This window comes from Falco cherrug, chromosome 1 (assembly GCF_023634085.1).
Source record: "Falco cherrug isolate bFalChe1 chromosome 1, bFalChe1.pri, whole genome shotgun sequence".
In the NCBI taxonomy this organism is placed as follows: domain Eukaryota; kingdom Metazoa; phylum Chordata; class Aves; order Falconiformes; family Falconidae; genus Falco; species Falco cherrug.
Window position 1 is genome coordinate 76985732 of NC_073697.1, and position 13668 is coordinate 76999399.

The window sequence follows — 13668 nt, forward strand, 5'->3', positions numbered from 1 at the left end:
TAGTAATTTTTGTATCAGCTTTATCTTCCACTGTGGGGAATTTAATATCAGTTGCCTATTACATTCATTAGATATTAATACAGCATGGCTTTCCTGTCTAGTGGGTGCAGCCGTGCAGGCTGTTGATTGTGAAAGAGTGAGAGAGAGAGACAGCCCAGGATGGGTCTGTTCGTGAGGATGATGCTGCATGCTGGGAATTACCCCTTGTAAAGTTAATGAAATGGAAAATCCCCAATTCACCTCCAAGGCCTTTGTAGGGGGGAGTCAGGGCCAGGTTGCTTTGCTTTCCCCATACCTACAGCTCCCTCCCTTCACCTGGTAATTCACCTGTCCCTTGTGTCGAGCATTTATTTAACCCCTTTATCAACAGATGAGCTGGCGTGTGGTCTGGGAGGGCCTTACTGCTGCTGGTGTTTGAGTTGGAAATGCATAGGGCTGGGTGCACTATGAATATGCTACTCCAACAGATGCAATGGAAGAGCAGCATGATGGAAGATGGAGAAGCTGGCCTGGCTCCCTCCAGCCCCTCTCCCTCCCTCCAGACATACAGCAGCCACTCAGCTTGGCAAAGAGGCCATGGCACTGCTCAGAAAAACAGATATTCCAAAAGGTTGCAGGTTGCTTTTACTCTTTCACCCCAACACAAGGTGGAGATGAGCTGCCCTGCTCCTGGCACCAGTTCTGCAGCCCTTGGAGAAGGGGTGGATTTGGGACACGTGGAGAGAGCCCAGCATCAGCAAAGCTGAGACAGGATGTCACTAGCTGAGCTACCCCGTCCCAGCTCAAAACGGGGAGAAATTTTTAAGTACTTTCCTCCAGCCTTGATTCACCTCCAGATCAAGCCTGTTCTCTTGGGGCAATTTTAATTCCCCAGGTTTTCTGACACTTCGTACGCTTTCTGTGAATCTTCTCCAGATCTCTCACCTGCATTTTTTTTTTTGTTTTGTTTTATCTGTTTGGCTATGGTTGCTGCTGCTGGGAGGGGATGGTTCCTTGGCTGGGCACCCATTTGCATTGAATTTCCCCTGATCCCCTTAGGGAGAAGACTGTGCAGGCCCCTGCCTGCTGAAAGAATGTGGGATGACTCCAACTGCGGCTGTCGGGGATTTTCTTATACACTGGCTTTCTTGCATCTGACTCTTGGGTCCGCTTCCCTCCAACATAGGTGGCAGGAGCATTCTGACTTGGGAACCACTGACTTGTGGGCCACCCTGGAGAGTCTGGCCCTGGCTTGCTGTATGTGGTCTCACATGGGCTAGCAGAGTGATGAAACAGCTGGAGAACCTGCCTGAAGAAGCCCAGCATGTTTTTCAGATAGGGTGAAGAGATGACTCAGTTTCTAGGCATGGATGTAGGGAATAAGTTGGAGGCAGCTCTACAGGACAGCATTGAAGGAGACAGGGCCTGGCCACAACAAATCCAAGCTGTGCTGGCAATGGGGAGATAATATGTGGGGCAAGTGGCTTGCAAAGCTTGGGCTGACTGCTCAGCAGGACTCAAGAAGTAGCCAAACATCCAACCAACCCACATAAAACAAGGTTGGATCCATTTTGCGTGCTGAGTTTCAGTTGAGTGGCAAACACTGATATAGGTGTTGGTACAGGGCCTGCATGGCAGGGTTGTTAACGTGATCAGAATGCTTTCCCTTGAGTTTGGGCACTGGAGACTGGTTCTGGTGTTGGCCCTGGTACCCTGAAGCAGCATGCCCAGCAGACCAGAGGCCAACAATAGTCTTGTAGCATTTTCAGCTATATTACTTGGAGATTTGGTGGGTGGTTCCTTGCTGTCTTATAAACAGAAACTCTTAGCTTCATGCTTTCCTGATACTTTCCCCTGTGGTAGCTCATGCTTCTTCTCCAGCCTAAACAGTCCTAGGCTTTAGGGTCCTAAACCAATGCATGAGCTGGAGAAGTGCATTAGGGTTTCTGCTGTGTAGCTGTTGTGGGGAAAGTGACACGTAAGCCTCGGTTGAATGCCACAGTCAAGTTTCAGGACTTTGCTGGCTTACTTCCCCTTGACTGTGCTGTCCTCAGCATGCTATGGGCAGTAGCCCCCCTCTTTCTAGCTGGCGTTCTTGCCTCCATGCCCAGGATCCTCTGCAAGAATCCTAGAGGGGATGGATCATCCCTCTTCCCCATGTGGCAGAGGACACACCTGACCCTGCACCCTGGTGGACAAGCTTGTCACCCACTCAGGGAGTGGGGATTGCAGAAGGTATCTAATTAAGAACACAGGTTGGGGTCCACGTGCCACAGGGACAGGGCTGAGGAGCAATCGCTGGAGGAACACCACAGACCCACACGACCCAGTAGTATTGCTGTGTGGGGAAAGGGGAGTTTCTTGTGCTGTCCCCAGACAGACTGCCAGCCTGTTTCCTTGCGCTCAGGTTCCCAGTGGCACAAATGGGTTTGGTGGGGAGATGGTGTGCTTCCTCTGTGAGATGAGAATGAGACTCAAAGCCCCAGGACAAACACTGGGTAGGCAGTGGGGCTGGAAGCCTTCCTGCCCAGTGGTCTGGTGACCTTGCCTCCCTGCTTCAGAGCAGTCCTCAAAGCTGGGGGATATCCCAGGAGTAAAAGCCAACCTGGTTCTCCGGGGATGCTGTTATATGAGATTGCTTGGCCAATAGCACTTCCCACCCTGCGTGCTCACATGTGCAGAGGTGTGCCCCACTGGTGGCACACATTAGCCCAGGACAGGCTCAGTTCTGCTTCAGCTTCTCGGCAAGCGGCAGCAGCAGCAGTGCGAGGCTGTAGGAGAGGGGAAGGATGCTGTTGCAGGAAGTCCAGAGCAGGCAGAGCAGGCAGAAGGTCTCAGTCTCCACAGCCACCAGGATGTAGGCAGTGATGAGCTGCGTGAAGAGCCAGGTTGTGCCATAGTAGAAGATCTTCACAGCCTGAGAGGTGGCCCGGGCACTGAGGAAGGGATGGGTGCGGTAGTCAGCCTCCACCATGACAGCCCAGCACAGGAAACCAAAGACCTGCCCGGGCCGGAGACCATGCCGCCAGGCGGAGGAGGCGAAGGTGGCTAGGAGCGGCTGGGCTGGGCAGCGCTGGAAGGTGAGGCTCCTCAGCCAGCGGGACGTGCTCTTGTTCCAGGTTCGGGTGAAGATGGCCAGGTGGTGCGTCCTCTCCAGCGTCCACAGGTCACGGATGGAAAGGTCTCCCTGGCGCACCTCCGGCCCAAAGCCCGCCGCCTCGAGAAGGGCCTCATCCAGCACCCAGCACAGGTCATAGGCCGGCCCGAGGAGCAGGGCCCGTGGCCGGGCGTGGGGCAGGCAGCCCAGGCCAGCACAGCCCTGCCTGCCAGCCAGCCCCGCCGCCAGCCCGCACGCAGCCCCTGCAGGGCCAGGGCGCAGAGGCGGCGCTGCCGGCGGCCCTCAGCGGGCAGGGGCAGCCCCGCAGGACTCGGCCTGCGCCTGAAACCTGCGGAAGGAGCACAGGGGCCCTCCGAGGAGGGCTGGGGAAGGCGGCAGGTAGCTGCAGAGGGGCAGCGCGGGCTGCAGAGGCCCCTGGCCCCGCTGGAGCAGCACGAGCCCTTCGTGGACATCCAGGGCCAGAGACGTAGCCTTTGGGGTGAGCAGCATGATGGCAGAGAGGGCAACGGCTGGCCTGGAAGGAGAGGGCACCCGAGAGCTGCTGGGAGTCCCTCGAAGGGCGCGTTAGAGGCACAGGTGCAAGGCCACGTGCAGGGGGAGCGCTGTCCCACGTCCCCAGAGCGCTGCCATGCCCGCAGGGTCGCCCACGCACGGGGATGTGGCCGGAGCCAGAGGGGAGGCTGCTGGCTGTGGAACAGTCAGTGCAGCCCAGGGGGCCTCCACCCCCACAAAATGGCCGGGAAGGCTTCCAGCCGAGGGCAGGAACGGGAAGGAGGCAGAGCCTTACCTGGCATCCTGAGGGTCCAGCTCCAGGCTGCTCAGACCCAGGTGGCAGAGTGTCTGCCAGGACACCTGGAGAGCAAAGACCCAGGTGTGGGCACGAGCTGGGCTGACGGAGAGGAGGACAAGCACAGAGCCAGCGGCAGGGATGAGGAGCAACACAGCATAGCTGCCCATGGCTATGCCGGTGAGGAGGCATCCTCCAGCAAGGAGGAATATGTACCTAGGAAAGATCAGATGCCCTTTGGCTGCCTTTTGGGGAAAATGAGGCTTGAAGCTCCTGCGAGGGTGTTGGTAAGTGGGGCTTGGTCTGGTTCCACAGCCTCCACAGCCCCCCCATAGTTTGCCTCTTGGCCTGTCATTGGGCTGAGGAATCACCAGTGCCATTGTGTCCGCAAGCAGGAATGGGGAGGGACTGCAGCAGATAGATACTGCTGGCCCTGCCTGGCCCACATCCTCGTCACACCAAAGACAGTCCCCATTCCCTCCCTGCTCCCCTTCCCCATGTGCTCATCCTGGTACACCCCTAAACCCATCTCTTACAACACTGGAGTGGCTGGCCTGGCTGGTTTTCCTTAACGACCTTGATCTGGCCCCGGTGCACAGAGGCAGGACTGGAGACGGCTCACATCCAAGCCATACAAATGTCCCTACCTGAGTTAGCAGGGACTTACTACCATGTGTGCCGCTGCACCTCGGTCCAGGAGATCCCCCAGAAAGCATCCACAGGCAGGACTTGCCCTCGGTGCAGCAGCAGGGGTGACAGCCACGTACCAGACAGTCAGAGAGAGGTGCCCTGAAGCACAGAGGTGGTAGAAGAGAGCAGCAAGGGGGAAAGCCACCAGCTGGTATGGGGCTGCAGGGAGGAGGATGAGCAGGTCTGGCCAGTGCACCGAGCACCTTGCTTCTTCAGCTGCCTTTGACGCCTGGAGCAAAGACTGAGCCAAGGGCTGCTCTGGTTCCTCTTTATATGTGGCAGGACCTCAAAACAACAAAGCAGAGCCAAGGAAACAGAGGTATCTGCAGCAAGAGGAGTACATTTTCTGCATTTGTCAGTGCTGACTCCTTCAAGCACCTCTGTCCCAAGGTTTCTGTGTACGTGGAAAAAGCTGGGGTTGGTTATTTGCTCGGTCAGATGCCTGGGCCATTACCACATATTTCAAAGACAGCAAGAGCGGGCTGCCAAGATAAAAGCCTCTTTGAGCTGCCACAGGTACTCAGCACTGATGAGGCCGCACCTCAAATACAGTGTTCACTTTTGGGCCCCTCACTCATGAAAGGCACTGGGGGGCTGGAGCGTGTCCAGAGAAGGGCAATGAAGCTGGTGAAAAGTCTAGAGAACAAGTCTAATGAGGAGCAGCCCAGGGAACCGAGGTTGTTTAGCCTGGAGAAAAGGAGGCTTAGAGGAGACCCTATAGCTCTCTACAGCTGCCTGAAAGGAGGTTGTAGCGAGATGAGTGTCAGTCTCTTCTCCCAAGTAACAAAGGATAGATCGAGAGCAAACGGCCTCAAGTTGCACCAGAGGAGGTTTAGATTGGATATTAGGAAAAATTTCTTCACCAAAAGGGTTGTCAACCACCGGAACAGGCTGCCCAGGGAAGTGGTGGAGTCACCACCCCTGGAGGTATTTAAAATACATGTAGACGGTGCTTAGGGACATGGTTTAGTGGTGGGCTTGGCAGTGCTACATTAACAGTTGGACTCTGTGATCTTAAAGGTCTTTTCCAACCTAAACAGTTCTATCAGTCTGTGTGCCATGTGTGCCATGCTGGGATGCACCTCAGAGCAAAATCCCCAGGTGCTCCCAGAGGCCTGGTCCTTTCTCTTTGCTTCCTCTCAGCTCAGTCCTTCACAGAAAGCTGTGACTTTTTACTGGCTCTGGCCTCATTTGTTATGGGGTAGAGGTAAGAACTTCCCAGTATTTAAAACCCTGCTCACAGAAAAGGGGATGGCTTCCGCCACTCCTCAGTGACAAGGGATGGTGAGTCCCTCAGCCCCACCACTCAGCCCAAGCTACAGAGCCTTTTCATTTACCAGAGAGAAAGGAATAGCTTTATTCTCTCCAAACAATTTTTCTTGAAGTAAATAAAGAAATAGAAAAAATATGGACTCACAGAGATACTTGTGATGGTAGAAATTAGTCCCTGCAGTTAAACTGTGCATTCATTCAAAAATGTGCTTTATGACACAGCAAAAGGGCTTTTTTTGGGCCAGACTCGAAAGGTGATTTGAAGAGTCATCTCTAGGGTGATGTGAAGCCAGTTGCTGTTGTGCTCACAGAAAAAGCCTAAGAAAATCAGTCTAAAGGACTTATTCTTCTTTGTGAGATACAGCTAACAAAACCCAGACTAATTCAAATGGAAAGCTCATGGATTTTTAAAAAAACTCAGTTGATATCTTTATTTTAGTGTGAATACGAAGAGGAATACCCTGGAATTTCCTTCTGGAAGAAAAAAATTTAACATTGGAGAGGTAGAAGAAGTAAGGTTTTCCCCTTCCTTTGACAAATGCTTCAAAATATTGAATTAGTCTGTTTTACGATAAAAAGCGGAATTCGTGCCTAAAGTTACAGAAAGAACCATGCTCATTAAAAAAAAGATATTTTTATTTTAACAATATATCAGGTCTGATTTTTATGAATGTTTCTACTCTTCACCGAGCTTTTCAAGCTATTGTGATGTTGGAATGCTTACCACATTGTTTGGATGAGTTATTTGGTTATAAGAAGGTGGGGGACCAAACCCCCATGGAAAAAAATATTAGAGCAAAGCTGGAGAGAAACCAGCTGTATTTTGCTGTGTTTGTGCAAGGTATGTTTTAAGAGCAAGCAATAGCACCGGAGGGGAGCTTTTTCCTTGTCAGTTTTGGCATGCTTGGCATGCAGTGACAGCCCAGTTTCATGGGACTTGTTCTGCCAAATCCACGGAGCCCAGTTTTGACTTCGCTGAGTAAATATTTTTTGAAAGCCTTTGCAGTACCTGCATAAGCAATTCCCTGCTATGGTTCTGCAAAAATGCCATTGCTTTTCAAGAAGCAGAAATAAATTTCCACCGTAGCACCGGGAATGTTAACATGCTGCTCATGCCTCTCTTATACCATCAGATGCTGGGTGGTGGAAGTATGATCTTAAAGCAAGCATGTGAGCTATAGTGAAGCATGTGAGAGAGCATTATTTGCTTCATTTGCATGTACTAAACAAGCAACAGCCCAGTTCATGGCTAAGGAATTAATCGTTTGGAATACAGCAAATGAGAAGAGCAGGCTGACCACTGTCAGAGCAAACTCTGGGCATGAAATTTGAGCAGATATGACTCAAATCTTAGCTTTGTGCTAGTATCCAGAAAGTTTATAGCTGCCTTCCTGGTGGCATATAGTGCTGTTTTGGGAGCAGGTTTGGTTGCCTGTTGTAATGCAGCTTGTACTGATCCACTGCAGGACTTGCCACAAATTGAAAAACGTACACTGAAAGCAAAAAAAAAAGTTATTTTAGTCAGACTGACACGATTTGTCTTTTCTCCACAGAAAAGCATGTAAATGGGAAGGGAGGCCATTAAATAGGTTTCAGGAGGCCTGAACTGAGCTCCTGTCTCAGCCTTTCTCTATGACCTTAGAAAAGCTGCTTAACTCCTGTCCACAAAACTGAGGTGATGAAAGTTTCTGTCTGTGGTGTTACAAGGCAGAAACAACCACAAACCCTGGGACTTCAGGTTTGGCTGTGATGGGCAGGACACGAAAATACCTAAATGAGAATGGAATTTATAAATAAATGCAATGGTTTATTAAAACACAAAAATGAAAACAATCCTTCCTTTATTTTCAGGCACCAGTCCCACTCTAGCTTTTTGCTGCTTGTTGCCCTTACAGATTTGCTGACCACTGCCTGTAAACAGCCCACCGCTGCTTGTGGCAAAGGCCTTTTGTGTCTCTGGATAAAGCGACACAAAACTACACAGCCCAGTAGTTTAAGGACAGTGCAGAAGTCTTTCATGGCAGCTGTGATCCCACTCATGAAGTCTGATGTTGTGCACAGGGAAGGGGGAGAAAAGGCACTTCCGTAAGTTCTCATGTAATTTTTTGTATCTTCTGTGCTTCTCAATACCCAAATCAGTAATTCAAAGTGTATGTTAATTGGTAATAAATTAAATTTAGTGAAATTTCTGCAAGTCAGTTTTTTGCCTGCAATATGCCTTGCAATTCTTCAGCTCAGCCACATCAGCTGAACTTGGTGTGGATGAGGGGTCAGCCCTGTGCTCTGCCTTGTGTCAGCAGTGGCAAAAGAGGTGACTTATTTTCAAGGCAGAATCCTACTAGGAACTCCTTTTTCTCTTTCAGCGTTGAGACCAAGGCCAGATGGAGATGGATCCTCTTGTACCTCCTAATGTTTTGGGACATTTAGAACAGGGACTGACATCACTGGAGACCATCTCCTGCGCTGGTTCCCCTCAACCTCACCACAGAGCTCCTGAAACAAGAGGTATGCAGCTCTAAGGGCCATGCATAGTAGCAAGTGATGGGGGAAAAAAAGCTCTAAGGCTGCATGCTGTTGTTCCCCTTCCATCCCCTTTCACATGACACACAAGCCCTGCAGAGTCAGTTCTCATCCTGATGTCTTCTTTTGGAGATGGCAGGAGCAGCTACAGCTTTTCTGATCCTTGTTATGAAGCCAGAAGATCAACTGGTGCTTTGCCTCGGAGGTAAAATATCTGGCTATGACCTGCATTGCCACTGGCTGATGGAAAGACCGGATGTGCTAACAGCCTCAAGGATGATCCTGATTCCTTTGTGGCTGAGATTTTTTTTTTCCTTTAGCCTTCACAAAGAGCAGACACTAACATATGCTGAAGAAGCAGAGTTGCTTCTTAGGGGAAAACACAGCAGAGGGATGAACCAACAGCATAGTAATGGGATAGGATGTGCTGGAGGGGTGGGGCTGCCCTGCAGGCAAAGGGAAGGTGCAAGGACCAACCCTGACTTTACAGCACGCTCAGGTAGCCCCAGTGTGCAGGGCATCCCCGAACTGGCATTGCTGCTTTGGGACTGCTGCTCAGAGCTGTCTACCCAAGATGGGGTGCCACCTCTCCCATGCTCTTCAGAGCCTGTTGTGCAAGGCTTGTAGGGTAACTCACAGTGGTGATATTTTTCTCTCTCAGTGTCATGATGATCTGAGCTGCCAGAGAACAGATGGAGAGGCTGGAGTCTTCTACCAAGCTTTGAAGAACCAAGGCAAAAAGACACAGAGCAGAGATCAAACTTGTACTTGCAGAGACCCCAGGCATTCCCTCTCGAGAGGGTCAGCCCTCCCACCTCCTCCCATGGCCAGGAGGGTGGAGAAGTGAATCTGCTGGAAGTTGTCAGGCCAGGAATGCCCCAAATGCCCTTGAAATACCGCAGTTCTTCTCCAGTGTCCAGCTCTCCTCACCAGGGCACAGCTGAGAGCGGGAGCTCACCAGATCACGGAGGGCCCTCCAAGTGCCTTTCTGCTACAGAAAAGGAGCACCTGAGTTACTAAAGGCACATGAGGAAGAGACATTTTGGATGGGGAGCAACTGAAAAGGATGAGGAAGACCATTTGCTGTGCTTCTTTTCCTCCTCAGCTACAATTTCTGAGTGCATTTGGGACATCTCAGTAGTGCTGAACAGAGGAGCAGGATCATCTTGCTCTACCTGCTGGCAACGCTCTGCCTAATGCAGCCCAGCAGGCTGGGGGTCCTCTGCTCTGGTCTTGTTGTCAAGGGAGTCCTGATGGAAGTGCTGACTCCCTAGCACAAGAGAGACTTAAACACACCGGAGGGAGTCCAGCAAAGGGCTGCTGCTGCTGCTGAAGGGACCGCAACATCTCTGATAGGAGGAAAGGCTGAGAGAGCTGGGACTGTTCAACTTGGAGAAGAGAAGGCTCAGGTAGGGGAAGCTTATCAGTGTACTGATGGGGAGGGATGAAGATAAGGGAGCTACGCTCTTTTTAGTGGTACCCAGTGACAGGACACAAGCTGAAACACATGAAATCCCACCCAAACCCAAGAAAATATTTGTTTGTATATGTGTGTATGTGTGTGGGGTGTGTGTGTTTGTGCTGTGTATGCATGTTGTGTGTATGTTTTGTGCTGCAAGTATGGTGTGTGGTTGTTTGTTGCGTGCACAGTGCATGCTTGGTGTGCATGGCGTGTTTGCTTGCATACAGGTGTTGTGTTTTTGTGTGTGTACAGTGTGTGTGGGGTGGTGGTTCAAGGCTGTGTGTGGCCCCAGACAGTGCCCAGCTCCATGGGGATGTCAAGTGGGCCCAAGAGCGGGCCCAAGAGCGGCCCCAGCCCTGGAGAGGCCCCAGATGGGGTCATAGGCATGTGGCAGAGGGGACTGTGTGGCACACGAGGATTTATGGGGCAGACATGGGGGAAGCTGGGGGTACCCAGGGGTTATGGGCCACATGGGAGACTGGGAGACCCTGCAGGAGCTATGGGGTATCCAGGAAAGCAATGTGACACCCAGAGTCAGGACACCAGGGGAGAGAGTTGAGTGCACATCCAGGGGATCAAGGGGACCCCGGGGGGATTATGGGGCATCCATGGGAGTTGTGGTGCACCCAGGAAAGGGGAGTCTATGAGGCACAAGAGAAGTCATAGGTGACTTAAGGGGCTGTAGGACATCCAGGATGTTGGGAAAACCCAGGGGTTTGAGGCACATGGAGGGCCAGGTCCACCTTGGACAGGGTCGGGGGCACCCAAGGAGGCTCAGGGGCACCTAGGGAGGGGTAGGATTGCAGGGTCCCCCCAGAAGCTGATGTCAGAACCCAGGCCTGTGGCACCTCCTTTATTGCAGGCCCCAACGGAGCCCCCAGTGGGAAGAAGAATCCATGTCCCCACCTACAGCCCCCCTACGTCAAGCCTCACTGGGTGGGTGCGTGGGTGCCAGCGAGGTGCACGGGCAGCCCATTAACGCAGGCAACACGCACATGGTGCTGGAGCTGCCGGGCCCGGTAGGTGCAAGGGGGCCGAGTGTCCCGCCCCCGCAGGCGGCAGGCTGTGAGGCCCATGGCTGTCGGGGTGCTGTGGAACCCCGCTTCGTCAGGTGTTTGGGTGCAGGCAGCCACCAGCTCCTCGGCCGGTGCGTGCACGAAGGTGTTGGAGGGCTTGCAGGCCCGTCCCGGGGCCGTCACCCGCCGGCGTGCCAGCATGGTCTCGCAGTAGCGGTGCGCTGCAAGCACGGATGTCTGGGGGTGGTCCACATGCTGCCGCAGGAATTTATCATAGCGACTCTCGCCCGCTGCCTCTGCCAGCACTGCCAGCACCAGGGTCATGCATAAGGCCCAGCCTGCCATGGGTACCTGGGGAAAGTGGGGTCGGGGCCATCAGGACTTCTGGGCCCCTGATCGGAAAGCCCACCCTGACCGCTTGAGTCCTCTACAAATTCCCCCTCCCAGACAGCTGGGTCCCTCACAAACCCCCTCTAAATGCATGCCCCCTCCCCCCCAGCCCCAACACCTGGGCCATCTGTGCATCCCACCTGGATGCCGGGGTCCCCTACAGAACACCCCATGGACCCCGGGTCCCCTGCAATTCCGTACTCCCCAGAAGCCTGGGTCCCCTATAGAACACCCCCCTGGACCTCTGGGTCTCCTATAGACCCACCCCTGCTCTGACACTGGGATCCCCTACATATCCTCCCCCTCCCACTGGATGCTTGAGTTCCTCATGGTCCCCTCCCACAGACACTCTTGGTCCCCTACACATCCCTCACCCGCACCTGTGTATGTGCCTCAGCTTCCCTTATGGCCTCAGGGTCTCCAGGTTCCCTCCCACTCCTCTGTGCCTCTTTTATACTGGCCCCAGCTGGGCCCAATGGGCAAGGATCCAGGAGGAGGGGCAGGGCAAAGAGCAAGGTCCAGCGGATGCGTGTGGGTAGCCAGGAGGCCCCACTCCCCCTCGCAGCCCCCAAGGTCATTAGGTAGTCATTAACGAACCACATGACTGGCTGCACATGTCCCCTCAGGTGCCCCCTGCCCATGTTGCCTTGGACCATGCATTCTGACCTTGGCCAAGTGTCCCATGGCGGGCAGGACACCAGGGTCTGCTTGGGTGGCAGGGCAAGATGCCTAGTTCCCTGGTGCGGGGGCAGGATGTTAGCGTCACCTCTGGGGCAGCTGACAGATGCTCCTGCCCCTCTTGGATGCTGTGGTACGTCCATGACTGCCCCACATGTGCTCAGGAGCTGTATGTCCCTTCCCCCTGTGCCCTCTTGCAGGCAAGTTCATACCCCTGGGAAGTGCCAGGATGCTTTTTGCCCCACCGCCACCTCACATGCTCCTGGCCACTCCACTGAGGCAGAGACAAGCAAAGAGCCAGAAGCCAGCCTGAGCCCACCAAAAACTCCCACCCCTTTCCCTCATTCATCAGGGAGAACCTGCAGAGGTTCTGCAGGTTGGAGCCCCAAGAAGAGTGTCCCCTCCAGAGGGAGAGGCATACATTGCCCAGGAGAAGGTGTCACCACCAGGTGCAAGTGGTTTCCATCCTTCTCTTCAAAGACATGAGAGAGACTGTGCTGGGAAGTGGCAAACAGAGGATGAGGAAGAAAGTCACAGGAGTCCTCAGCTGCCTCTCTTCTGCATGAGCAACCAAGTTTGCCCCACCAGTGATTCAAGGAGGACAATGACATGTCTGGATGCTGACACTCCACGAGTGGGCCTCAGCACTAGCGCTATGGGCTGCAAGAAGATGCACCCTTCAAGTGTGTGTCACCATCAGACCTGACCTACTTGTCCCAAGGACAGCAGAGTTGCCCCCTCTTCTGTCCCAAGCTCACCATATACTTCAGCTTGTGGTAGGCTCAGTTCTGGGCACCACCTTCCCCAAAAGACTGGAAAAGGTCTAAGACTGGCCATGATGAAGGTGGAGAGTGCTCTGCCCTGGGCTGTGGTGGCATCTCTACACTCTGTGGGCCTCTCAAGAAATCCTCCTCAAGGCTGCACAGCCCCTGCAGTGGGAACAGTTCAGGCACCTGGCCAAAAACTCGCAGACACGGCAGATCCGCATGGCCCCCTTGCTGACTCTTTGAGGCTGACAAGACCCTGCTCCTGCTGGGTGTGGAAGGAGGGTGGGCATTCTCATCACACTCTGCCTTCCACTGTCCTGGTGTGGGTGGGAAGGCGATGGTGTCCCCAGAAGGAGGAACAAGCTTGGATGCCCGGCAAGGGCCTGCCATCAGCCCTGCATCCCAGTGCTGTCTCTAGCTGGTATGGTACAGCTACCTGTGCTAGAGCCTACCCTACGTGGAGGACCCTCAGGCATCCTTGCCAGAGGTTGCTGTGAGGTTTGTTAGTGAACCACAGCCTGTGGTCCCCTCTTGTCCCAGGGTAGTCCCAACCGCATCTCCCTCTCCCATCCTGGCCCACCCAGGTAGGCTGATGGGAGCTTCCTACTGCCCCATGCCCTCCCCTTTGCTGCTGCCCTGTGCCACCCTGGTGCCAGCCCTGCCTGCAGGGAGGCAGGCGGATGGTCAGGCTGTCATGGCCTGCCAGGGCTGTGCTGCTGGGGAGTGCAGGGGTGACGGACTGCGTGTGCCTAGGGCTCACTGTGCAGCACGTGAGGCATCAGAGCGAGAAGCTGCAGGCTCAGTGAGGGCAGCGTGCCCTGCCCCGGGCAAGGTGGGCTCTGCATCCCTGCGCAGGGTGGAGAGGAGGAATCAGTGGAGGTACTTGGGGCACCCAGACCAGCAACTTCTAGTTGGCCCCTTGGTGCCTCAGCTTTCTCAGAGCGTGGGAAGGGCTGGGTGGGCTGGTGCTGTCTGGAGAGGATGCCTGG

At 53.8% G+C, this 13668-nt stretch overlaps 2 protein-coding genes across 3 annotated transcripts; both read right to left on the reverse strand.

Moving 5' to 3' along the window:
- Positions 1–2248: 2248 nt before the first annotated feature.
- MBOAT4 (membrane bound O-acyltransferase domain containing 4) lies at positions 2249–5025 on the reverse strand. The gene is given in 7 exon segments (XM_055697829.1): positions 2249–3306; positions 3309–3368; positions 3371–3394; positions 3397–3611; positions 3885–4100; positions 4652–4859; positions 4977–5025. Coding segments are annotated over 7 exon segments (1530 nt in total). The 3' UTR covers positions 2249–2548.
- A 5642-nt stretch (positions 5026–10667) lies between these two features.
- On the reverse strand, positions 10668–11715 carry LOC102057292 (ribonuclease CL2-like). 2 transcript variants are annotated; one of them, XM_005436699.3, is made up of 2 exons: positions 11609–11715; positions 10668–11195 (listed from the first exon to the last, which is right to left on the reverse strand). In XM_005436699.3, the coding sequence occupies exon 2, from the start codon at positions 11187–11189 to the stop codon at positions 10758–10760; it is 432 nt and encodes a 143-aa protein (XP_005436756.1). In that variant the 5' UTR covers positions 11190–11195; positions 11609–11715; the 3' UTR covers positions 10668–10757. The 2 variants fall into 2 exon arrangements, with proteins under 2 accessions (XP_005436756.1, XP_027657505.1); XM_027801704.2 differs by having other exon boundaries at positions 11615–11714.
- Positions 11716–13668: the final 1953 nt, after the last annotated feature.